Genomic DNA, 23,011 nt, shown 5'->3' on the forward strand with positions numbered 1-23,011 from the left:
ACACGGGAGGACTAACTCTCAAGGTTAGTTTCACCCAGTGAGCTGTTGTGTTAATTTTTAGCTGACAGCCCTTTATGTACAGGGGGATAGCAAGGAATTAAACCAAGTACCTAACAACAGCTGTTCAGAAGGGAAGCAAAAGGAGAAGTCAGCCCATCTAGACAGGGAAAGCAGGGATGGAGCTTTCCTTCAGGTGTCCGGCAACAAATCTACCTGATTAAAAATTCATTGTTTATAATATGAAATCTCTACACAGCGAGCCCCAGCATCAGAGACTGTCATCGCCACAGCGCTGGCAGCAAAGCCTGATGGATGGAATGGATGCACAGAGCCAATGAGTAACCAAGACGAGTTCAGTTTTTAATGTAAAAACCTAGGGCAGGTTTAAGTTAAAATAAAAACACTTATTGCTGGCATACCTTTTCTGAAACCCGTTGGTGTTAGGAAAGGCTGCTACAGAGCAGCTAGCCTGAGGGCAGTGCGGTAGCACACTGGGGCAACCAAGGACAATATCTGCATCCATTTATATTCACGTCACAGCGTGGATTCCTAATAGCCTTCCTGCCAGTCGTTGCTCAATAGTCCATTTGGAGAACCTATGGATCAACTTTATTTTTAAAAGTTTGATGTCTCACTCTGCAGTGGGAAAGCGATTGGAAAAGGTGGCCAGAGGGAAGTGCAGTTCCCCATACTTATTTTAGTGTTCTTTCTGTACCTTCTTGTTTGCTGTCTCATCCAGTTCAGCGATTGGATCCAACACTGTCACATTTTATTCTACTTAATTGCCTATGATAAATACTACAGAATAAAAATATTACTATTGCTTATGGTGCTCTGGCACCGAAGAGCTTGTTCTGTTGGTTTGCCACCACAGTGTGAAATGCTGAGTAATAACCAGAGCATTTGCAAAAGAAGCATGTTTTCTTGGATCAACTGCTTATGAAGACCTGCCACTTCTTAGGGTGATTTTTCAAAGGTTGATACCCTTCCTGTTGAAAGTATAATTCCTATATAAAACATTGTGATAGCTCTCATCTTGCTTGCTCGCTTATCTTCAAACAGTGATGAAAGAGCTTGTCCTTGCTATGTGGATGCTGGATTTGGGGCCAGAGTAGGGCACTTGTGCTGCATTCCTAAAGTTGGACAAACTCCTGTTATTTCCCTTACTGGTTAATAAGGTGGTAAACCAGCTGCTTCCTCACTTCTAGATATTTCAGGTCTGACTCTCTATGCATAGAGACCTCTGCAGATTTTGACATACGGGGGTTCTGAATAGGGTTTCACAGGGGCTCTCCAGGACTTAACCAAGTCAGCAGCGAGAACTGGGAATGACAGACTATTTTCATGGACTGTTTCAAGCTGTGATTTTATTCAACTGGATTTACATGCCGGGATGCTACAACCACCCTGTGTGGGGATGCTGGCTTGTGGGGGGGGACGGGACGGGACGGGATGGGAGGGACAGGAGACAAAATGTGCCTTAGGGCGTGTTTCTGCCCACCCTCACCCGTCCTCCCCCCTCTAGGCATTGCCCACTCCTCTCTAGATATTGCATTTTACAGAGTAACCAGTATTAATCCGGACCACAGCAAATCTTCCAGGCCAGCTTAATCCCGTTGCAATCTGTCTCTTCCACCCCCGGAGGGTCTTGAATTAGGTCAAGCGGGTTTACATTAGGGTTATATTTATGGATCTAGGGAGTTTGGAGTGTGTTTTTCGCCTGGTGATTGCACGCACAGCCACCCCCCCCCCCCCCCCCCCCCGTGGGTTCCTCATCCTTGCAGGAGGCGGGGATGGAGGCGGGGAGCGGCGGGAGCTTTAGCCGATGGCAGCGGCTGCCCGGCGGCGGATGCCAGCGGCAACGGAGCGATGGCGAGGAGCCGGGTGGTTTACAAGTACACGGAGGCGGAGGACAAGAGCATGCGGCTGGGTTTCCTCCTCATCGCAGCAGGCTTGCTCTCCCTGCTGGGTTTGGGGTGCTGCTGGCTGCGCCCGGCGCTGCAGGAGCGGGGCGGCGGAGGCTCCGCCAATTGCACGGTGTTGGCGGTGCGGCAGCTCGGAGAGCGCTTCGCCTGCACCTTCTCCTGCGGGGTCGCCTGCCGCGGCACGGCTCGGTACCCCTGCCTGCAGGTCCTGGTGCGCACCTCCCGCTCCCCAGCGCCCGCCCTGCTCCATGAGGACGAGCGGCAGCTCCGCACCAACCCCAAGGTGAGACCTGCGCTCCCAAAATGCGGCGTACGTGTAGTTATAGGGATGCGTCCCGAGGGGCAAATCCTGCCCCCTTCTCCCTTCATTGCCCCTTCACTACCCCTTGTGCCCGAGTTGCCCCCGAGGGTCCCCTCCAACAGCTCTCGGTTCGGGTGCGGGTTTTCCGCTGATGGGGGGATAGATGAAGTCACAGGGCATCCCGTAAATGCCCCTGTGCCGTTATTTAGCAAGAAGTATATATTTAGATATGAAAGCATACTATACATGGTATGCATGTATACATATGTGGTGTTGTGTGTACATATATAGAGGGCATATGTATGCACTCTCTATATAGTATAGTATAACACTATACACACACTGTGTCTATACCTCTATCTCTATATATAACTATGTATATATATTTTTATATATGCATATCTTTGTATAAATATATGTGTGTAGCTATATATCTGTATCTATGTATATCTATATCTGCATCTATTTAACTATAACTATATATATATATTGATATCTATCTATATCAGTATAGATATCTGTATATCTATGTATCTATTTCATCAAGCAGACCCGGACCCTGCTCTCCCTTTCAGCCATGGGAGAGGTGCCACCCCAGCCCACAGGCTCCCTGAGTGCATCCCGCTAGGATGCTGGTGCGAAACCAGGGAGAAACTCTTGCTGCTGGCTGGGAGGTCTGCCCGAGCAGTGCCTGATGCTGTGGCTCTGGGTGTCCCACAGGGTGAGGGGCTTCCCAGAGCTGCTCTCCAGGGCTCGAGTTGGAATTATAATGGAGCAGCTGCAGATGGGGCACTGGGGAGAGGCTGTGCTGGAACAGAAGTGTCCTCAGTGCTGTTTTGATTCTTAAACTTCTCTGTCAGCCACGTGGAAACAGACCGAATGGAAGCGTCTTTAAAGTTGTGTCTTCCAGCAGACTAGGGTAGTCTGAAGGCAACATGTGATTTGTACTTTCTCTCTCTTTAAGGACAGTTATTCTGCTTTCTCCTTTTTCTTTTCATGCTTGGTACAGCTCACTTTGCCAGCATGCTGCCTGAGCACGGCAGGTTTATTTCAATAGTTTCCAGAAAATAAAACCTGTGGCAGAATCCACGTTCTGAAAGAAGCTGAAACCAGGAGTGTGTTGGAAAAGGAAATTTCATCTCTTTAACCAAGATATGGCTGTAGCGCAGTACCATGAGCTGTGCTAAGCACAATACAGGGGTCTGTGCGCAGAGGCTGGGCAGCAGCCTTCCATGTCCAGTTTGGGATGCACTGCCTTACATCTCCACAGTCACAGTTACACTGGTGTGGATCTGTCTCTTGGATTAAGTTGCAGACTTGGGGTTCACAGGTTACTTTTTGCCCCTTGGCAGTTTATGAGCTTGGAAGGGTGGTCGGAGCAAAAATCAACAGAGTGAGAAGCAGGATGACAAGTGTGACAGGGTTTGGGTTAAATTGTTGACACCATTCAGAAGCAGTGAGCAGTGAGGTTGGATGGTGCCTGGTAGCAAAGTGGATGAATCGGCTTATGGGGGAGCTTTATGATCTTCACCTTTCCCTGGGGGTGCTGCTGCCAGGCACCACAGAGCGAGTTGTGGTTATGGAGATACACATCGTGAGCTGCCGCAGCACCAGTAACTTCCCTCAACTTCTCTCAGTCTCCAGGCAGGCAGCAGGTAGGTGGTGAAATGAGGGAGAAAAGCCACCCTTTTGGTGGGAGATAGGAGGTAAGCAGTGCCACCAGCACGCCTGGGCTCGCAGCTCCTGCAGATCCTTAGTTTCAGCACAGGCATCCAAACTGGGCTCTGACCACAATGTCTCTCTGAGTAGTCAGGGAGTTTTGGTTTGGTTTTACTTCTCCTGCCTTCTTGGAAGTCTGGTGGGAAGAGGAGGATTGCACCTTCCCCGGGGCTGGATTGCAGTTTCTGCAGAGAGGCACCCAGAGCTTCAGAAGCCATGACCACAAATGCCACTCAGAAGCCTATATTTTATTTAACAACTAATAAACACAGGGCTGTGTGTTGGCAGTGCATTACACTTGCAAGCTCTTACAAATCCAATCTGTTTGGTCTAGCTTGCGCCTTGCATCTCTAAGTGTTGGCTGTTTACCCTGGGATATTGATTGCTGAGGATTAAATCTGATTTACCAGAGGAGACCAAGCAGAAAGGATGCATTTTTTGATGTAACCTCATTCTCTGGTAGTAATTGAATTTAACTAAGTGGAAAACAACATGGAAAAAAGTGTGCTCCAATTTTTTTCCTTACCTTAAGAAGCTTATGTCAACCCAATATAGAATAAAAAGAAATTATTTAGGTCTCATTAGGAAAACATACCCTTTTAAGGGAATGAAGTGTGTATCCCTGCTGCTTTGGTTTTCTCTTTTTTTCACCTCACTTAATGTCTGTGGAGATGATTCTCCTTTTAATTTTTGTCCTGAAGTCACACCGTCCTTAAAAGCTCTCAGGATTTTATCCTGAAATAGGTCAATCATGGTAATGGTGTAGGAATCTGCTTGATTTGATGCTTCGGATCCAGTTTGTATTTATGAATGAACACTGAAGGGGAGCCATTTAACCCTTCCTGCTTCCATCGCCTTCTTGCAGCACACTTGCTTGTTCATGCAATTAGACATACAACACCCTGACCAGCTCCAACTAACTGTGATTGAAGAGAAAGACCAATTTTGTTTTGAACAGTGTTCAGATTTTACACTGTTCCGCTGCTTCCCTTTGTGGGTAGCAGTTTTTCCTGGTAAATCAATAGCACAGGAAAAACATAGCTCAGGCTCCTTACAACACACAATACCGAATCAGTTGGCAGCTAAACTCTGCTCCAAAAGTCCCCAGTGTGCTGGACTAAAAGTCTCCTACTTTCCATAGCAGTGAGCTGGTGCATAACCACATTGGCAGCTCAGATCTGGCTGTTCAGTGAGGTCTAGCTCCTAGGAAAAAGAAATAAATTATTTTTCTTGCTTGCTTCCTAATCACATCATTGTACAGCCCAGGATTCATTTTAGCTCTTAAAGGATTATATATAGCTGGGTCAGAGTTAATCCAGAAATGTATGTATGAAGCAGTGGGCATGATTACATTTGTATCCAGTATCAGGGATCTGAGGAATTCTTTTTTTTTTTTTTCTTTTTATTTTCCTTGTTGTCTCAGAAGAAGGAATTTCAGCAGAGTGATGGTGCCTTTCTTCAGCTGCCTTCATAGCAATAATAATTTCTGAGGTAAGGCTTAAGGGGGATTAATTCCAAAGTCAATTTGTCACTATCATTCTGGCCATCAAGTCCCTTGGCAGCGCACACAGCTAGTGCAAGGATCAGGCTACAGGTTTGGCTGGGTAAAATAACAGGGGGCACATCAGCTTCTCAAAATACCTGTTCTCTGTCTCTTTAGACTTTTCCCTTTCTGCACATGAAGTTAAGTGTAGGGCTGGGAGAACCTGCCCACTGTTCTGTTGAGAAACTTTTAGGGTAGTGACTGGTGAGCCTGATCTTAGCAGCTGTGCATCAGGAGCCTGTTCTCCCTCTCTCCATCCCTGGGCAGGGGAGCAGAGCAGTCAGATGCAGCTCCTTGTCTGTGCTCTGCATCTGTGCCTGTTTCTGCAGCGCTTTGTTCTATATCCGCTCACCCTGACAAGGTGATGTACTGTTACTGCTTCTGTGCACTTGTAAATAGAACTGGTTTGGGGTTTTGGGTTCTCCTAAGTATGACCCATGATGGAGGAGGTTTAATAGCAAAATATGCCCAACTCTACAGCAACTTTGTGAGGGTCTGGTGCACCTGGTGAAGCATCAGATCTGGGTTCGGGCTGGTGCCCTTGACAGGCAAACACTGCAGATGGTGCCTAGCAGTTTTTTAGGTACACCCCATAAATCCCACCCTCCTCCTGTCTTGCTTGTTGTGTCTCTCTCTGCCTTGAGCCTCTGTGAGGGGTCACAGGATTGATCACTCCTAGTGGGCTTGTCTGTGCTGATGGATGCAGGTGAAAACCGGCCCTGGTGCTCAGCTCCAGCTCCCTTGGTATGGTCAGCTGGGAGGAGACATTTCTTTACACTAATGGAGCGAGTCCCCCTGCTCATCTTCTGCTATGGTGGGATGGTTGTGGCAGCACTACCTCCCTTCCAGGCTGTGAAGGCAACCCAGTAACATGCAGAGATGCTCCCACACAAAGCTAGGAGAAGCTGAGGCTGAAGACTTGCTTCTTAGCACAACCGCTTTGTCTTCTGATGGCCTGACTTGCTTCTACTTTGGGCTCTTATGTGCATTTGCGTTTGGGACATTCTTGGTTTTGTCTTCTGATAGTGCCTTCCAGGCTTGAGGTAGCTCCCTCAGAGCCTAAGTCTGATTTCTTTTCCGTATGAATGTGATCGAATTGCTTTGAAAAGCATGAGATGCAACCTGGTAGCTAAACCATGGTCAAGAATTCGTGCCTCCATCTCTTCTCTATGATATGGAAGGACACCTGCTCTGATGAAGGGCTCAGAAGGACAGGACTCTTCCTAGTCATCTGCAGAGACACTGGTTTTGTGGCATCCAGCAGCAAACACAGATGCAGATCATGCAAAACCTCAGTGTAAAGGTATATTAGTTACCCGCTGACGTTTTTACTGAATTACATCCTGACTCCTCTATCCAAACACTGGCTCTGATTGAAAGGAGAATATTGTTAGCCTGATACTGATTTTGAGCCGTGTAATTGAAACTGTATTTGAATTACATAATAATTTTATCGTTGCTATGACATAGTGTAGGAGGTGCGATTACAGCACCGTGAGCCAATAAGTCTGCTGAAAAGACCTCGGCTCCATTAGATTTATTCTGAATGTCTGATCTCCAGAGCTGTTCTCCAGCTTCATTGTAACTTGTTTAAGGGGGAAAAAAGAAATCAAAGAAATACAGGATGGGACACTTAAACTGAAAATGAAAGCTGCTGCATGAGCTGCGATTGAGCACAAGGCATCCCAGCTTGCTTTCAAACACTTGGCATTTATTCGTGTTTTGATGGCAGGATTTCATGCTGTGTCTCATGGGGGAGGACTGCAGAATTAACCTTTCAGAAACTGCTTGTTGCCAAAGCAGGAGGTCGTTTCAGGTTCACCCACCAACTCATGGCAGTAAAAGTTGCCAGGTTATGATTCCCTTTCATCTGCCTGCTGACTGTGCTTTAGAGGGTGACACAGTTGGTCAAGCAAAGTCCCCAAGAAGTGTGTCTGGGAGGCTGAGAAAAAGAGAGGTCCACCACCCTTGTGGATCAGAAAGGGCCAAAATGGATGTCAGGTTGGTGGGAACTGTGCTGGCCTCCTGAGGAAGAAAACAAGCTCCAGTGTTTGTGCAGGACATGGTAAGTCCACAATGGAGTTGGACCTTGGGTGTTCACTATGGCTCGAATCCTTCATCACATCAAGATGTTTCAGGGTGACCCTTGGGGTTCATATGATGAAGATTTCATCTTGGGCAGGGACCACTTTCCTCTTCAAGACTGTTAATCCTTGACAGGCTCAAGCAAGGAGGACCCATTGTTTTAGGGCAAGCCTTTGGATATCTCCTTTGTATTTTCCACATGAAGATAAAGAGGAACAGAAGGAAATGAATCCAGTATGTTTTCTGTCATAGGTATTACTTGTGCAAAGAGTGTTATGAAGTTTTAGTTGCAGAGAACTTATTCACTGTTGTCCCCATTTGAGGGAGGTGGAAGGTCTCTGAAGGACCCAGAGAAAGTTTGGCCAGCACAGGAGAGGTGGGGTGGTCATACTTTCATAGAAAAGGATGAGTAGGCTCAGCCACGAGGAAGAAACATTTGAGAGCAGAGAGGGAAGCGTGCAGAATCTATTGACTCCATCCAACTGCTGCATAGATGTGTTTGTGCACTGGAGGAAAGAGGAGTGTGGTTAATGTTTCCAAAGCACACAGCCAAACCAAAACCACTGCCAGCTAAGGAATATTATTGAAGATAGAAACAACTGCATGTGACAAATCCTGTGCTGTGGTTCCTGGAGCAGAGTGGTGTTGCTGCTCATTTCTGTTCTTTGTGATCAGCAGTGGCACAATGCTTGTTCAGGGTCATCTGAATAGGGATCTAAAGGGAGCTTTATGCCATAGCAACACCCGATGTGGGCCTATGTGAAAACAGGGGACCTTGTATGTGAAACTTCACCTTGGAAGCCACAAGTAGGACCTAGTGAATTTTTCCAGTCTGAAGCATGGAAGCTGCTGGCAGCGCTGTAAGTGCTGGCAGAAGTGGTCACGTTTTACATGATCGGGCCAATAAGATCCTGCTATTTCTCCCCTTCCCCTGGATTGGTGAAGATTCTAGTTGCTGTGTGGTGGAGATAGACCTGTAGGTCTGTACAGCTTGGGTACAGCATGCAGCGTGGGACACGGTAGGCCCCTGTGATACCTCACCAGATGGAGAGGAAGCACTCAGAGGCACAGTGAGTCATGTTTATTTTCAGGTTAGAGAGGGTATCTCTCTACTTGCTGTTATTGCCTTCAGGGTACTATGAAGAAACTCATGTTGTGATCATATGTGGAGATCCCTTTAGGGGCTTCCCCTGCACCTCCTGCTTCCTCATCCTACTTGAGAGACTTCTCAGCTACCTTCACAGAAACGTTTTTCTGCTTGCAGCTCCCAGTCTTAAAGGAATTAAAAATCTATGTGTGCACTCAGAGTCTTGCTGTCCATGTGTCCTCCAGGGTGAAAAGCCTTGATGATTTCCAAAGACCTGTTAAGCCGTGTTACTCAGTTTGGTTCAACATCTCCTGTAATGCTCTCCTGTACCAATGCTTGGGAAAAATAGGAGGGATTGTGCTTGGTCGGTGAGATCCTACAACTGCCAACACTGGATTCAGTGGACTGTTTTTTCTTGTTTAACTCCCTGTGGCTAGGAGGGAGGGTGGTGTGTCAAAGATGTGGCATGGAAACAAGGCATGTGCGTTGTGTGTGACCCAGAGTGGAGTCTCTGAAAATCCAGCCCCAAGTGCACCAAGCTGGGGCAGGAACTTCCCTTGATCTCTTTGGACTTTGAAGCAGACGTCTGAGGGCGAGATCTGGAGATAGCTCAGCTGCACACTCAACCCTTGTTGACTTCTGCTGATCCTTCCTGCTGAAGTGGGGCTTTGAACTTTCTCTGCTTGTTTCCCCATGTTGTAACAGCGCAAGAATACTTGTCTTTTGCAGTGGATATCAGCTGCATATCAGCTATTCCATCACCTGGGCAAGCCTGCTGGAATGTTTTGTTTATTAGCATGGTGGTAAAAAACCTGGCAATTATATGCCTCGCTGAAGGCAGGAAGCAATTCAAACCTAATCCATGTGCTGACTAGGAATACATCAAAATTAAATGATCATTTTTACATTCACCACACAAAACCCCAAGGTGTTATGTGTCAGGTTGATTTGATAATGGAACAAAAGAGGATAAAGCCTTTATTTTGTTTCTGAATGGTGGCATATTCTTTTCCAGTACCTGCAGGGAGTAACTAGCAATTGAAGTAAAGTTCAACTAACTTTCCTTTTTTGTTTCATTGAAGACTGAATTTACTCTTTGCTCATTTCAGTCACGCTGTTATTGTGAGGAAAATGCAGGGAGAGTGATGTCCTGTGTTCCTGAACTCAGAAGTAACTCTGTTTTGCAACGTGTGTTGGCAGTGTTCGTACATCCCTCCCTGCACAAGAGACGATCAGGAGAACTCTGAGAATGTCACGTACAAGCAGAAATACTGGAAGAAGAAAGTGGGCTCACAACCATTTACATGCTACTTTAACCAGCACTTGAGGTGAGTAATCTACATTTGCATAGCAGAAGTGCTTATGAATCTGTTTAACAGCTGTCCACTGGTTCCATTTGAAAACATATATAAATGTATGCAGATGCATAAACATACACAGCCATAGAGTGATGTGGTTTATCACACAGAGTTTAGTGCAGAGCTTTGTAAGATGACTCTATTGATGAAAAGCTACATAGAAAATGGAAAAGAGTTTTTACCACTCAAAGTAAAAATATGAAACTCTGAGGAAAGTTTCCCTTACGAACATGTAATTTTAAGGCAAAATCTTGGCTTTTAACACCTATGTGGCAAATTTCTGGTTTGGATATTGATGTTTCTTCCCTCCATGGAAGAGAAATCCTACTGTGTTCATGAGGGGCTGGAAGAAAAAGGGAGATCAGTAAACAGTACAAACCAACCCAGTGATTGCATTCACAGAGGATTAATGAATTAGATACGTGTAATAAGCATTTACAGAACTTCCAGTTTTCATATGTGCTTGCAGAGTTGTAACTTGTAACTTAAATCATCTCTTCTTCTGTTACAATTCTTACTTTTACTACTGATGTTGATGTGATTTACACGAGTATAAGGTCTGGTTTCCTTCTTTCAGTGGAAGAGGAGGGGGAGGGAATCCTTTTGCCTATCTCTTTCTGACAATGATGTGTTGGGGAATAAAAGGTTACCACAAGGTGCAGGCCTGCTGGGAGCACCTGGGAGAACAGCAGTGACTGGAATGATAGGCCCATGTACACAGTGAGGTGAAAAATAGTTAAGATCTCCAAATCAGCCAGGGTTTTATGGGGTTTAGACTCCAATTCTGGAGGCATATAACACGTGTTTAGTGTGATCAGAATGAGTAATTTTGAGAGCTGGGGAGGCTGTTCTTGGTTGCTAAGTTAAGAACTCATATAAGTATCTGCCACATCAGGGACTAAAGGAGGAGGTTGGTCCTACTCCACCAGCCCTGAGAAGTTAAACAGATGAGGCAGACATAGGTGGGAATAGTTTGGGGCTTGCAGGTGCAATTCAGGGCTCAGTGTGGTAGTGCTGGCATCAGATATTGAAGTTTATTAAGGCACATAGGAAGCAAATGGGTGCCAGTGTGCTAGGACCTTGGAGGAACTGGAGAGCTGGAGCAGGGTAGCAGGTGGAGAGCTCCCCGACTCTCCCGTGGGTGGCCTCCTGAGTGCCTTGGGGGCTTCAGATTTGTCCTAGGCTGGCTTTGTTCATTGTCGTGTTCCCCCCCCACCCCCCCCGAGAGATGATAGACCTGGTCGGTTTGCCCAGGCTCACAGTCTGCTGTCCCTGGTTAACTTTTTGCAGAGGTAAACTGCCAATACTTTGGTAGCAAAACCAAGTTATTTCTTATACTGGGGAAAGAAGCACTGTCTACAGAACACTGAGGTTAAAAGTTAGGGCTCCCTGTGCAGTGACATTAGGCCTAGAAGGGACCTTCTTGGGAGCTGTTTTGGTCCACAACATGCTAATGCTTGCATCTGCTAAGCAGCAGCCGAGTGATGGTTTTGGCATCTCCAGGCAGGCAGGTGCTGATAGCTCCCCAGCTGAGACTGAGTGAGCAGGATAGTCAGAAACATGGGAGCTTCTGCAGAAGACATCATGGCCAGGATTCACCTAAGGTGGTAAAACAAGGTGCTGTGAAAATTAGATCTCATAGTCAGTGGAGAAAAACCAGAGCCTTTCATCTTAGCCAAAAATAAATGCCTAATATAGGTCAGATGCCCAGAGATGTTTATTTCTCTCCTGTAAAGGAGCTTAGGGTGATCTGCTCAGGTGCAGGTACCTAGGTGGTCAGTGTCCAGAGCTATGGAAGCTGATTCTCACATCACATCTGTAGGTGAAGCAGAAGCAAAATTGTTCTGTGGCTGCACAGTACCTAGGATCTGCCATTTATGTAGGCTGACACTGAGGAATTGTGCAGCACTCAGACAAGGTTTTCTCCTTATAGTTGCTGCATCCTATTACTGTTAAATGTTCTTGCCAAATGCAATGTCTGCCTTGAAACATTGCCTTTTGCTGATCATACAACAATTTATTTACAGCAGAAGGGAGGCTTGCTGCCAGAGATACTTGAAGATAGTCTAAGCTGAAATGTGTACACCATTTATTTTCTTCTGGAGATGGGAATGAACTTTAAAAGATAAGTTTTGCTGACTAGGAATGTGCTTGCTTAAGTATACATTTAGAGCTACAATGACTAAATAACTTATGAAGAAGCAAAAACCATACAAACTGAGGGGAAAATCTGTTCACTTCGTAATAAAGTGTGTGTGTTTCCTGTCAGTATTCTTTTCAGCTGTGTGGATGAGCTAATTCTCTGTGTTACTCTGTATAAAACATATGGAATATAGTGGTGGGTTCCTTAGAATGAGTAGTATTTGCAATATTAATACTCCTTTTTGGAAACTGAGTAAAATTCTAGGTAAATATCAACAAATGAGCATTGTCTCCTCTTCATTGAACTGGAATTAGATTCTTAGAATTGTTGCTGCATGAGGAGAGCACAGTTAGGCAAGACCTGCCTTAAGTTTGGTGGGGCACATTTCAACAGGCTGCTTGAAAAGAACAAGTGATAACATTTGTACAGTTCAAAGTTATACAAAAGGGGTAAGGAGACTCAGCAATTGCAGTCATTCACAGTTAACATAGAGATGCCCAACACAACGAGCTGTCTGACATTGATCTTAAAGAGCCAAATCACAGTTTAGCCTGGAGCTGCTTTGCCACCAGAGACAATTACCTTTAGGGTCCCACTCTCTTCTGGCTAGCTGGGGGGCACGTGGGGCAAGCTGCAGGACAAAGTCACTTTTCCAGAGCTCTAGTGAAGGTGCGTGTCTGTTGACATGATGATACTCCAGTCTGAAGGGAGCCCTGCCCAGAAGAAACCAACCCCCAGTGTTTCAGAGCACGAACCAAGGGACATGTTCAGATTAAGTTCTCAGGTTGTTGTCAAAGATTTGAGAAGGCAACAAGCTCTAGTGCTTCAGTGTTTTGGATCTCACACCATGTTCCAGGGGTCTGTAGTCATGAACACGTGCAGATAAGGGTCACAGCTGCATGCCCTGAAGTGGGAGGCCTGCAGAAACATATGGGATGGGAGAGACCCTGTCACTTAATTTCTTCACATTCCAGGTGTCACTGACATCAACAAGAACAAAAGTAGAAAACCCAAGATCTCCATCACCTCAGACCCTCCACTCCATGTCATGCAAAGACATGCAGAGCAGCATAAGTCAGGTCTTATTAGTGGCTCATTTACATGGCATTATAGTTTTTTAGCTCTGGATTCATCCATTATAGCAAGTACGTTCTGTGTTCCTTTGCCGCGGTACAGCAGATGAACCAGCCATGCTTTATTACTTCCCTGCAGGGGAATCCTGCTGCAGGATGCTGTATACAAATCCACTTGAGATCGGAAAATCAAACACTGTCTGGTGATTAATACCCACCTGTATGGTGTTGGGATATCTTGGAGACTGTTTATCTGGGTATAGTTATCTGCAGAAGCCAAGGTGCTCTGGTAGTAGGGTTTCTCATTCATAAATTATGAAACAGAAATCTCAGTGTGTTCCAGTACTTCACAAAGTTTCCCAAATAAATTCCCTCCAATCAGAAGAGGGTGTTGCTATTTCCTATCATTTCTTTTACTGTATAACCTGTGGAGCAGTGCGCAGGGCTGAGAGGGAAAGGACTTTGGTGTTAGTAAGATGTAGGTCTGCCTCCATGTGCAGCTGTTCCAGCTGATGATCTCTGTGTCTTGCAACAATAGGGAAAAAATACTGATGAGTGCTTGTCATAGTGAAAGGATGTGAATAATTCTGGGAAAAATAAGTGTGTGCAGATTGAAAACATCTTTAAATCCAGATTGTTTGAATACAGGAAAATATTTGTAAGGTTTCCCTGTCCCCTGTCTCTGTCAGCTTTCTGTGTGCCTCATAAATCGCATGGTGTGGTGCAGAAGTGATGAGTGAAATGTTTATGTGCTTGTAAATTTTGGTCCTGCGTGACTTCTTGGTAATCCTGCACTGCAATTCTTCCCATGACATTTACTAATTGCTCTGAAGGCTCTGATGAAGGCCTGCTTTACCCAGTGTCTGTTTGAACTGCTTGGTAGCACCTAACAGGGATGTTTTGCATACTGCAACAACTAATCCAGTTACCCATGGTCAGAGTCCCACAAGGCTCCAGCCCTAAGCTCAAAGTCGTGCTAAAAATAAGTACTAGTCTCACCTTTAAGCAAGGAAAACAGAATTCCTCCTCTGTCTCTGTTCAATGAAAAGGAAAGGTGTGTTTTCAGAGTGAAAGTAGAGATTTCCTTAGGGTTGTTTTTTTGTTAGTTCATTCTTCTTCCACCCTGTGGGCTGTGGGACAGCGGGGGGTGTACTTCACAGTGGCCATTGTTGTTTGCAGCAGAACTAAGTCTCAATGCCTGAGCAGAGCCTGAAACTATTCAGGTTTTGCTCTCCCTTTTGTCCCAGTAGGTCTCTCTCTTGCCCCTGCCATGGATTTATGCATTGATAACTGGTGTTAGGAATTCAGGTGCATCCCTTTGAGAGGCTTTGTATTTACTGAATATGAGAATAGCAGCATTGCTTGAAACAAGAGATGGTCCATGACCGAGGTTAGGGGGAATATGTGCAACCCCTCTGGTCAAAGTCTTTGAACTGAAATGTCATATGGATGCCATAGAGCAAAGGTGGGTTTATTTAAGGCACTATACCTGCAGCAACAAAGAAATATCTTTATTATTATTTCCCTGCTGATTTTCACAGGGAAAAGAAACACATTTCCAGGAATGAAATACCTCTTCTGGGTTCAGCTCCTCCGCCTCAGAAACATGGGAGAGATGCTGTGCGGACTTCCAGCGAAGCTGTGTCTTCGTCATGAGATGGTTTCCCCAGGGAACAAGGACACATTTCCTTTTGTGTTTCCAAGCCAAACAAGAAGCCTTCAGACTCCAGGAACTGGCAGGTCACCTCTACAAAAGTAGCAAGAGAAAGTCAAAACTGCAGTTTCGATACATGCTGATCTTGCTGGGCAAACCCAAACAGCGATGTTACTGTGTTTTGGGTGTCGGATAGCTATTTATTTCCCTTCCTGTGGAAAGGGTCTGTTTTCTGTGGAAGTACATCCCTCTTTCTTCTCTTCTTTTTGCTGCTTCCCTATTAAATACATCTTTCTTCCTCCCCCCTGCCACCATCCCCTTGTTTTCTCTGCCCAGCTCTGTTAGCCTCCTCTGACTCTCCTGCCATTGCTGCAGCAGCTCTGTGGCTCCTTTCCAAGTTCCTGGTCTCCTTGCTTTTGCTATTGATAAGAGTTTCTGTTCCTTTGGCCTGTATCTAGCATTCCCAGGTGGACACAGTGTTTTCCTGCTGCTGTGAGCTTCTGTTCCATGGGCAGGTGATAACCACCAAAGGCTCATTCTTCTGAAGGCCCTATAGGATGTTTGGTTTCTGAACTCCTCATCACCACCATCACGGTGCAGCATCACGCTGGGGCTCTGCCTTGCTGGCATAGCCTAGCTCTGGCTACTCTTGGCCCACAGCACAGCCATCGTAATTATTTCATGGCTCAGAAGTAGCTGTGACAGGCCCCATAAACCTCAGGGCTTGCTGTCAGTATATTTGCTCTCTTGGTGATCCTCTGCATCTGTGCTTGGCAAGACAAGTATCTCTGTATGCATATTTCTGATTGAAAAACTTGTGGGGTAGCTCTCTTATATTAATCACTGTGTGAGCCTTGGAGTGAGAGCCAAGGCATTTTGTACCCCGACAGATCCAGTTTTCACTGGTCCCTGAGGAGGGCTGATGTCATGCCCTGCTAACAAGCTCAGCCCCAAGAAGGAAACTGCAGTGAGCTGCCCAGCAGCATGGATGTGTTCCACGGGCCAAGCAGGGCTTCTGCAGTCCTGGCTGCTGCTCTGGGTGCTTTCTACAAGCAGATTTTGTTCTTTATTCAGCAGGGTTTGTTGCAGGATTGCTTAGGAATTGTCCTAGGGAATGTAAACATGGCAGACTCAGATGTTGGAGGAGAGCTGCCCTGTGCACCTCACCAGTTCCTTAGGAGGCTCCCATGGTGGTGGTGGCAGTTCTGCTCTGCCAGAGAATTCATGAATTCGCCTTCAGGAACTCTTCCCCTAAACTGATGCCATAACATGAGGGTAGCAAACAGCCTGGAAGAAATGAAATCCAGCCTCTGCAGGATAACCTGTTAATTTAATTCTTCTGATTTCTTCTGGTTCTAACTCCCTCTACCTCCTAATTTTTCACCAGTCTTTTGCTTTGGATCATACAGATCTCACATGAAACACCCATGGTTTGTAGCCTGATACAGATCACCTGAAAACAAACACAAGCATGGTAATTCTTCAGGTACTTATCCAGGCCCTCACTCACAGCTCCCACTGTGCCAGTCCCTGGCTGCTGGCATGGGACTTACCAGTGACTCCTTTGTGTCTCCCTACCCATTTCTTCCAAAGAGCAAGAGAAAACTTCGAGGTTAATCCAGCCACTCTGTTTGCAGGGCACAGCATGTGTGCCATGATGACCCCCCAGACCCCTGCAATGACCTCTGCACATCTGCAGAGCCACAGGGCTGCTGAGGCTGCAGTGTTCCTGCTCCAGAGGACATCCGGCTGCCTGGACCCTGCTCCTCAGTCTGCTCTCACTGTGAATTTGCAAGACCAGTGTGACCCATGTGCTGCTGGGATCTTTTTCCTAGTCAGGCTCTTCTGCCTGGATGGTCCTTCTCAGGTCACTCCCTGCTGGCACCAGTCCTGGGCTATGGCAGCAGCGTGGTGGGCTCAGGGTCTTGTGCAGTGCTTTGTGAGTGTGCAGCAGGGCTGATTTTCCCTGTTCACTTTAGAAGCTGTTATTTGCTGCTGTTTGCAGTCTCAGCTCCAAAAAGCAGAGGTAAAGGGAATTACCTTGTAAAAGGAAATAGCAAACATTTTCTATTTCAATAACCCCTTTTCAGGTATTTCTCTCTGCTATAGAAGTTGTGTCTCATTGGGACCTGCTGCCGTTACACCCTCTAAGGTGTTTTCCAGAGCACTCTCCGTAACTGCTGTCAGCTCTGGTGATGGATCTCCAGGGAAGGGCTCCTCAGCTGGGCACCACTGAGCTCAGGCTCTCATTCTCTGCATCATCTTTCTGCCACTCCAGCACTCCCCACTGCTTTCCCCTACACCCTGCAATATCTCTGTGTGGGTCAGCAGATGCAGGAAAGATGAGCTGGTCCTGATGGAAATGCAAAGGAATGGCATTATAAGCTGCCAAAGTTGATCTTGATAAATTTCCATGGGCTGTTACAGTCAGATAACCAAGATGTTGCCATCCAGGAGCATGGAGTCTGTCTGCTGGCAGTGGTGTTTGTTGTAACTTTTCTCATTCACTCCTGGAGTCCAGCAATGCTTATCTGCACTGCAAATTTAATGCAGGATAAGATAAAGAGCAGCTGAAAGCACAGTAGTTCTTTGGGAATAACCACAGAGATCAAATCAAGTAGGAACAAGGCTGAGATTTGTCCCACCATTTTTTGGTACCTAGAGTAGGTACAGAGAGGATACATCCCAGAGGGTCCCTGAGCTCTCCATGCCCTGGGTCATCCTCCAGGAGTGCTTTTGCCTCCTCTTGACTAAGAAAGGGCATTTAATGTCTTAAATGTGGTGTCAGTAGTCATTTAGTGATGTATTTTTGGGTGACCCAGTCATAATTTAATGCATTGTCTGAAAAGACACTGTGAGCAGTTGACAGGAGATTGCTGCACACCTTCTGCCATGCAGGAATTGCACAGGGTATCTTGCTGTAGCTAAGAATAGCAATAATACACATCTGAACCCAAACGGATACTCGGGATTCAATATCCCAACTGCGGCTTCGTTAAAGGCCTCTGTAAGTCTTTGACTCTTTTCCAAAAGGGAAACTCTTTTAAATTACTGACTTGCAAAAGTTACAGTTGCACCTATAATGAGTGTTTGGCGTCTGTCTCTGCTGCCTTTGGTACAGAAGTTTTCCAAGATATCTAAGATTCAGTCACAGGGGTATCCTGCTCTCCCCAGGCACAATTCTCTTCACATTTTACCAGTTTGTTTTCTTGCCCCTTGTTTTTGAACTTTTTGATTAGTATCTGCTTTAGAAAGAATATTTAAAAATCAACTTCACTTGTAAGCTGAGAGCTGCAAGGATTGAAAGCTGCCTCCTTATGGCTTCTTTGCCAATTAGCACTCTCTTATACACAGATGATGGTACAGTAAAATTGGGGGAAGCAATACCATACCTCCTGTGAAAGGATTGTTTCTCTTTGGGTGCTGTCATTTATATGGCATAGGTTGGTGAGTGTGTGCCCATAAAGTTAATATTATTTTATTCAATGTATGGTCTCCACATGTGCCTGATTATGTGTCTGGAGGGTTTGGGTTGAGCAGACTTCACGTGTTCCACTATTGAATACACCTGGCTTTCTTTTGATCTTTTTTTATGTTGCTGATTTTCAACCTTTATATAGTGGAGCTGCTCATAATCAGAGTCTGACTCTGCCCATTGCTACACAAACAGAGATGCGTGGTGCTGCTGGCCCTGGGGACATGCAGGCTGGCACAGTGCAGAGGAACCTCCACAGAGCAATTTTGAGGGAGAGACCCCCAAATGCAAATGCAGGTTTAATTAAATCAGGGTTCAGGAATAGCCTGTCCATCTGCCTCCACTGACTCCTTAAGGATGGATAAACCCCTGTAGATTTGCAAGGATCCCCAATAATTAACTTCTTGGTGAAGGAAAATTAATTTCTTCTTTTTCCTCTAAAGGGGATGTTTTGTTAGCTCTCCTTTCTGGTCAAGATGAAACTGTTGGGAGAGAAACAGCAGTTGTTGCTCAGGTATCTTTTCCCATGTGCCACTGCTTTAGGAGAACTTAATTCCCAGGACCCAGCTTTACGAGCCTGGGTTGCCAGGATTTTAGGTTTGTTGCTCAGGAGAGTCAGGTAGTGTTGATGAAGCAACATGGAATGGGAATATTCAGTGTAAGTAAGGACCAGTATAAGCCAAGACTTACATATTTTCCTAATTAGAGAAAGCTCTGTTTCCTTCCTTTGCATATAGTTTTCCAGCAGACTGCATGTCTCTGGCTATAGATGGGAAAGCAGCGGTGAAATGCAAATGCTACAAGACTGATTTAATAACTGTTACACTGCAGGAGAGCAGAAAGAGACAGAGCTGAGGAAAACCTGCCATCAGAACTCCCAGCAAATTTCCCAGACTTGGAGTAGACATATGGACACCCAATTTCTGAGACATGTGGCACAGCTGAATTTTCAAACCTCTTGAGATACCTCCTCCTTCCTACTAACCTTCCTTTGATTCCCTTTGGAAATGCATAAATCTGTCGCAGACTCAGCCATGACTATTAGTTGCTGTTGTTGGAAGCATGGGGTGTGTTCAAATCTTCAGGGATGGTTCCCCAAAGTGTCCCTGTAGGAGCATCCTCAAGCCCACTGAGGTGCTGGTGTTTACCATACCAAATCACAGCTTATTCCTGAAGAAGCCTCTGCTGGAAGGAGCTAAATCGGGAGCCTCTGACACTCAGGGACTGGCCAGGAGTCATCCTGGAAGTAAGTGTTGTGCAGACTCCAGCCTGTGCCACCAGCAGTGCAGTGCTGAGGACAGGACTGGCTCCCTATCCAGAGCCAAACCACAGCCAGGGCTTCATCAGAAGCCTCTATGTTGCTCCATGGACAAATCAGTGCTCAAAGCTAAAAGGGAATCTTTAACTGCAATTTAAACTCTTTGCACAATATCTGATGGTATTTGAGGTAGATATGTATAACTGCTGCCTGATATTATGTTTTTTGCTGGAGTGGTTTTCCAATCCACAGTTTTATATTGCATCTCTCACGCTGTTTCTGAGGACCACAACCCCTGGAAGACATAAAATATAAATGTTATTTATTTATTCATGTATTTATTTACCTGAATGAACTTGTTATCCTGTAAACACTGCAAATAGAAAGCCCTCGTGGCCTGCCATGAGTGCTGGTGATAGATGGGCAAAAGAAAGCAGTGAATGAAATGGTCTACTTAATCATTTTCTAACACTGTTGCACATAAAACATCTTTATTGTTTCCATGGCAGATGCTTTCCACTTATGATGAATTGATGATGTCGAGTTGATTTATATTCTCTACCTCTTCTGTTCCTCCTCTTCACAGGCCAGATGATGTGATGCTGAAGCGCACTCATGATGAGACTGTCCTCTTGCACTGCTTCCTCTGGCCCCTGGTTACATTCCTGGTTGGAGTCCTCATAGTGGTCCTGACCATCTGTGCCAAGAGCTTGGCTGTCAGGGCAGAGGCAATAAAAAAGAAGAAGCACTTGTAAGTGGCAAGGCTGCTGATGGAGAAGAAAAACCTTCAAGAGGGTCTCAAGTGAGGCAGCTTGACACACATGCAGGTCTCTGCAGGGGCACCCAGCTGTGCCTCCTTCCAGTGTCTCATCTGATGGTGGAGTTGCTCTTGCCTCAGGATTATCCTTGGAAGGCTGTCCCATGAAACGTCAGCTAATTGCTTCTCCTGCTATGGCAGTAAATAAATATATTCTACCAAAAACCATCTACACTGCACCAAATATGCTGTGCACTGTTAGCCCTGAACAGCAGCTACCCAGCTCCTAGCAGTATTGAGAGACAGTTTATAAAAGCCCTTGATGACACTCATTTAATCTCTACAAAGTGATCTTTACTATTGTTTAATAGTAAATAATTAAACATATTTTATGATAGACTCATAGACTGTATTTCCAAAATAATAAAACATGGTTGTTTGGGGTTTTTTTTAACCTTAGTTTTATTTTGTTTTGTTTGCAAAAGCATTAAGACTAAAATAACCTTGTGCTGAATTTGTTGGGTTTTTTTTTCACTGTGTAGAACTTCCATTTAAAATTCAGACTTTAACTTCTGTCTAAACAAAATCTTTTGTCATCACCTCTTCACTGTGAAGATATGTAGAAATCTCTCAGAAATACTACTTACAAAAATTATACCAGTACTGGAAATGGTGATTAAATAGTGGATCTAATTGTACTGCCTCGGTGGTATTCAGTCCCTGCAGTTTTAATTTGACCTTCTCAGTTACCCTCTTCACCAAAATGCTCTCAGGCTGTAAGGAGCAGGGATTTGGAGGAGTTTTACAAGAATAGGTTTTACCATTGACTCACGCAAATAGCGGAGTGCCTAAGTGCCTGCTGAGGGGAACCTGTGAGCCATGGTGTGATGTATGTCACCAGACACCAGGGATGGCTGCAGGGATGGCTGGAGAAGGACATCAACTCTTTGTATGGCTGTGGGTGTTTGCTGCTGAGCTGCCCATGCCAAGGACACCAATTTCATGCAGGGTTACTCCAAGGGGATGCTCTAGAAAATGCAAGGCTGGGCATGGAATCTTGCTGGGTTACCTTTCCCTGCTTGTCCCAGCTCCTCACTGTGTATTATGGGAGTTCAGGCCCCAGTTCACTCGCTCAGTGCAAAGATTTCTGTATTCTGGCAGTTTCCCTGAGCACATCCATAGCATGACATAGTCAGTGGCTGAGACCAGAGTATCTTTGTGGCACTTGTCCTCACCCCCGCAGGGCTGGACACCCCTGGGACCAGGCTTTGCAGTGTTGGTGTGCACCAGAGAAGAAAAGCCGTGTGGCTCAGTCAGGAAAATGAGTCTGGCAGCATGTGATCACTGGCAAAGCATTTTAATCTACATTAACAGTGCCACAGTTCTAACCACACTGTTCATTGTACTAATCTCTGATATTCTTAGTGTTATGTTTAAATACTTCGTGTTTTGTTGAGCTTTAACACATGGACTGAGAAAAGTACTAGATTTGAAACCCTGAAGCCCTGTGCGTCAAAGCAAGGGACAAGGCACAGTGACAAACCTGCTTGTACTGCCCAGTGTCCAACTCAGATTAATCATATTGTGTGTTTAATAGCTGATTTCCATAAAGCTTCCTAATTTGTAACCTTGTACATGTTGTGGCATTGCGGTGCCCTGTGATGAGTACAGCTGGGTGATTGGAGGTTGCTCCCCACTTCCCTGCTTACTTTCTATATGACTTTTGGAGAGTTCTCTGGTCACAGCCCACACTGGGATAGCTGTTCCTTTGAAGGAAGCTAAGGAAATCTGCTCGTGGAGGCAGGAACTTGATGCTTCTTGGCTAATTACTCTGTAGGAAAGATCCAACTGGTGTTGGTTGCACATGTTCAAGGCACCGTCAGTTCTATGGATAAAAAATGCATGAAAAAGGTCAGATTCTCTGCATTAAACACCACCCCTTTGGAGGTGCCTGTTGTTGGGTTCATACAGGTACTCTCCACCCCAGCCTGCTGAAAGGAATAGCACTGGATATATTGGATGAAGAGAGGTTGTGAGCTCTCAGCATCTTGGATGAAAGTCTGCCAAGTCCTGCGAGTGCTGTCCTGCAAAGAATACTGTGTTTTGTTTCACTTTGCTTGCATCTTCAGTGATTCTTTTTCATCCTCTGCAGTTCCCTTGCCTCAGCAACCCACAGAAATACTGCACATGTGTGTCTGGCTGGGGGGGTTACTTACAGTATATTTTAATACATATTACTTTTTCACACACTTCAAATCACTGAAAGCTGCCCCCATGGGGTGGTTTGATTATCTGGTTAAGGTGGTGGCAAGTTCTCCTCCTCTACTCCCTCTTGGTAACTTCTTACAGATAAAGGGAATAACCCTGATTTTCTACACATATACATCCCTTGTTTTCCCCAGGGAGAATGAAATACATGGTGACAAAGATTTGCTATCAATTTTTAAACCAGTAGCTTGGGTTCACAAATCCCGATTAACCAAATCCCATCTGGCTTTGCTCCAGAAGCTTTTGTGACTGAATCGGTCAGCTGGCTCTCAGAGCAAAAGACAAGAAGTTAATTGAGTTGCTCCAGCTCACTTGATCAGCAATCATATCTTTAAATCAGTTAGAAATGCCGTTTGTGAAGGCCT

At 45.5% G+C, this 23,011-nt stretch overlaps 1 protein-coding gene across 1 annotated transcript; it reads left to right on the top strand.

The window, feature by feature from the left end:
- Positions 1–1,857: 1,857 nt before the first annotated feature.
- Positions 1,858–20,389, top strand: KCNMB4 (potassium calcium-activated channel subfamily M regulatory beta subunit 4). The gene is made up of 3 exons (XM_034063207.1): positions 1,858–2,208; positions 9,861–9,988; positions 20,208–20,389. Exons 1-3 carry the CDS (start codon positions 1,870–1,872, stop codon positions 20,374–20,376), a joined length of 636 nt encoding a protein of 211 aa, XP_033919098.1. The 5' UTR covers positions 1,858–1,869; the 3' UTR covers positions 20,377–20,389.
- Positions 20,390–23,011: the final 2,622 nt, after the last annotated feature.

Source organism: Melopsittacus undulatus, chromosome 5 (genome assembly GCF_012275295.1).
Source record: "Melopsittacus undulatus isolate bMelUnd1 chromosome 5, bMelUnd1.mat.Z, whole genome shotgun sequence".
In the NCBI taxonomy this organism is placed as follows: Eukaryota; Metazoa; Chordata; class Aves; order Psittaciformes; family Psittaculidae; genus Melopsittacus; species Melopsittacus undulatus.

Coding starts and splice junctions, on each gene's coding strand:
- KCNMB4 (XM_034063207.1), top strand. CDS start 1,870: ATGGCGAGGAGCCGGGTGGTTTACAAGTACACGGAGGCGGAGGACAAG. Junction 2,209..9,860: donor AGCTCCGCACCAACCCCAAG/GTGAGACCTGCG, acceptor GTGTGTTGGCAG/TGTTCGTACATCCCTCCCTG. Junction 9,989..20,207: donor TACTTTAACCAGCACTTGAG/GTGAGTAATCTA, acceptor TCCTCTTCACAG/GCCAGATGATGTGATGCTGA.